General features: G+C 51.8%; 1 protein-coding gene across 1 annotated transcript; it reads left to right on the top strand.

The window, feature by feature from the left end:
- Positions 1-1,901: 1,901 nt before the first annotated feature.
- On the top strand, positions 1,902-3,463 carry LOC123055587 (repetitive proline-rich cell wall protein 2; the record flags this gene model as incomplete). Its single annotated transcript, XM_044479541.1, has 2 exons — positions 1,902-2,245; positions 2,343-3,463. Coding segments are annotated over exons 1-2 (1,233 nt in total), but the record flags the coding sequence as incomplete, so codon positions are not given.

The raw sequence follows: 3,463 nt of genomic DNA, 5'->3' as shown, positions 1-3,463 counted from the left end.
AGGCCATAGGATACGAGGAGGATCAGCGGCAGCGCCCACGCGAAGGGGTACGAGGCTCAAGCAGCTCAGGTAGTGTTTAGGCAACTCAGAATTAGTAGAAGTAAATTAAAAAGGTATACTCCAGTTACTGAATTAGTTTATTGGCTGCATGAACGCTATGGAGAATACTTGACTAGTACCCTCTAAACATGATCAAACAATGGTGCAAAGCAATGTCATCACCTTCAAATATGATCATGTTTCTATGGTTCCAAGTAGCCCAAAATCCCGAGATAAGAGCTTCATAATAATTTTCTGATTGGGGATGTTTGAGGGTCCACTTTGGGATGCCCTAAGAGGTGCTGAGTGCATTTTTTTTACATGTTTTGCTTTAACTGATAACTGTATACGACAACCTGGCATAAGCCAAGTGTTTTTTGGTCGCTGCTCGGCGTAGAGTGCTATAAGCCGAGCGTCCTTCCTCAGCAGTGTGCTTTGGTGTTTGGGCTCAGCTTACACTAGGGCTGGAATTTTAATTCGAAACTCGCGAGCTAAACGAGTAGCTCGTGACTCGACTCAACTCAAACTCGGTAACTAACATGTCGATTCGAGTTTTAATCTGAACTTGTTAATGAAACGAGTTTAACGAGCCGAGCTAACGAGTTACTCATTTAGCTCATTAATAAGAAGGGACATGAGATGAGTACCAATATTGATATAGATTATTGTCATTTATGGAGTGTACCAAGTGTTCCTTTAGTAATGTCTCGGCTCGGCTTGAATTCGAATATAAGGGCTAGCTCGGCTCGACTTGAATTCGAATATAAGAGCGCGCTTATATTTGTTGTACATGGAAGGGACACTAATATAAGCTGAGTGGCCAACAATTTTACACTCGGCTTATGGAGAAGCAGAAGACAAAAAAACGTTTCTCATGTAGTGGAATCAACTAAAGGACGCTACATGCCACTATTTTATAACTTATCGGACAATTATACATGAATATGATTTAGAGGCACCGTGCTCAAACAAATAGCAGCTATTTAAAACTTTGATTTCAACTTAAATAGTCTTTAGTAATGTTAAAGTTAGGCACTTTGAGTGCCTTTTCATCTAAAAAGTTATGTTCTAAAGCAAGTAGGCAACAACTTAGGTAATGTAATTAAGCCATCAAGCGTGACATGTAAAATAATCATATTGTACCAATAGTTATATAACCCTTTCCCCTTTTACAGCTTCATGTATGAATAATTCCGTTCTAATGTGTAGAATTGTGGTTTCCTAAGCAGTGTTTTGTGTGCAGTTTGCTAAAGGGTCTGTCTAGAACACATCTAGATGTGACATAGTTATGTCACATCTAAGCTGATGTCCACTCTGTTTGTGGTCTATTTTTTTTAGTTTTTTTCTATTTCTTGTTGTTGCATTATACATTGTGGGAGCTTAGATGTGACATCCTTAAATAACATCTAGATGTGAATTAGACAAACTGTTTGCTTAATGGTTGTTTGTGAGTTTCTATATTCCTATTTTTTGGATGCTTTGCTTTTTTTTAAATCAGTCGGTGACTTTGTTTTTTTGCGGGGGGAATTCAGTCGGTGACTATCCAACATGGATGAAAAGGTTATATGGATACTCACAAGTTCAGTAATAAAAACCCATCGGCACAACAAAGCGCGCATTTCCTTCTAGCTATTGCTTCATCTATCTATGAGAATTTGCGCGTAGTGGTCTGGTTTGGTTTGTTGAACCCCGGATGGCCTTTGTAGCCCTTTGAACATTTTGATTAGTTAACACGGTGAGCTGATCTTCTAAAAGAAAAAAAGCCAGAGCCGTGTTGTCCAAGTTGTTCTAGAAGAACAGAATCAGAAGAGAAAGAGGGGAACAAACTTCTCTCTTTCCCAAGTGCGTTGTCCTTCGTTGCCCTTGTCAGTGCGCCAAAGCACAAGCATCTCCCTCAAACCCATGTCGCCAAGGAACGCATACGTGCATCCCAAGCATCGGACCCTACGTCCAAACCTAAATTACCTGTCATGTCCGGCGTCCGTGCACACGCGCGCACTTAGGATTTGACGTACAGAGCGCCGCGACGTTTATTGGATCGACACGAAACCAGCTTCCCACTGCAGATGATGCACACACGCCACGAGCTAGGACATGGACCTCGACCTCGCCCTGCAAGAGACCCGCCCGGCCGTCGCCGGCGAGGACTTCGCCTTCTCCACCACCGAGACCGACGACGCCTTCCTCGTCCTCGCCCACCTCCCAGGTAAGCTAAGCATCCTCGCCGTTGCGGCGCACCGACCGTTCTTTCTTGAGCACGGATGAGTTGGTTACGTTCTTGCGTGTTCGTGCCGTGCGCGCAGGGTATGACAAGGATGCGATCGAGGTCCGCGTCGGCGACGGCGGCAGGGAGATCCGCGTCGACGTGGGCGCGCGGAAGGACGGTGCCGGGCTCGCTGTGGAGGCGGCGCGCGCCGGGACGCGGCTGCGGGTGGCGCACCGGCGGGCGGTGGAGGGTTTCTGCCGTGTGTTCGACGTGCCGGACGGCGCCGACGTGGGCCGGGTCACCGTCGGGTTCGAGGAGGACGACGAGCTGCTCGTCATCATCATGCCCAAGCTGCGGCCGCTGCAGGCCTCCCCGCCGGACGACGAGGCGCGCGTCGACGTCGAGAGCACGGACTACGAGTGCGCGTCGTCGGACGGGACGGAGGTGGAGCTCGACGACGGGTGGTCGTCGGCTAGCCTCGAGCTGGAGCAGGAGGAGTGGGTCGACGTCGACGGCGCTTCGTCGGGGTCCGAGCCTGAGCCGCCGCCTCGAGACGTGCCGGTGGAGACGCCCGTGGAGATACAGGAGGACGTGCCGGTGGAGACGCTCGTGGAGATTCATGGGCCGGATCCCATAATCACGGACGTGGCGGTGGAGACGCCCGTGGAGGTCGAGGAGGAGGAGGACCCTCCGATGCAGGACATCGAGTGTGACGTCGTGTTCGACGTCCCGGTGTACAGTGAGCTGCCGGTGGAGACGCCGATCGAAGTGCTCGGGTCCGACCCATCGGCTGACGATGTGGCAGAGCCGGCGGTCGACATCCCGTGCGACGTCGAGTTCGAGCCGGAGCCCCGGCAACCGCCCGTCGAGACGCCACCCGACGTCATCGAGGAGCCCAAGCCACCACCTATCATAGACCCACCGGTTGAAGAGCCACCGATGGACCCACCACCGGTTGAGGAGCCACCGCCTGTCGAGGAGCCTCCGGCGCCGGTCGACCCGCCCATGGAGGTGCCACCCGCCGAAGAGCCGTCGGTGGACCCACCACCAGTTGAGGAGCCACCACCCGTCGAGGATCCTCCGGTGCCGGTCGACCCGCCCTTGGAACCGCCTCCCACGGAGGAACCGCCAGTGGACCCACTACCGGTTGAGGAGCCACCACCAGTCGAGGATCCTCCGGCACCGGTTGACCCGCCCGTGGAACCGCCTCCCATGGAG

This window comes from Triticum aestivum, chromosome 2D, assembly GCF_018294505.1.
Source record: "Triticum aestivum cultivar Chinese Spring chromosome 2D, IWGSC CS RefSeq v2.1, whole genome shotgun sequence".
Classification (NCBI taxonomy): domain Eukaryota; kingdom Viridiplantae; phylum Streptophyta; class Magnoliopsida; order Poales; family Poaceae; genus Triticum; species Triticum aestivum.
The sequence above is the reverse complement of the archived record's forward strand: the minus strand, read 5'-3'. Positions and strand labels throughout refer to the sequence as shown.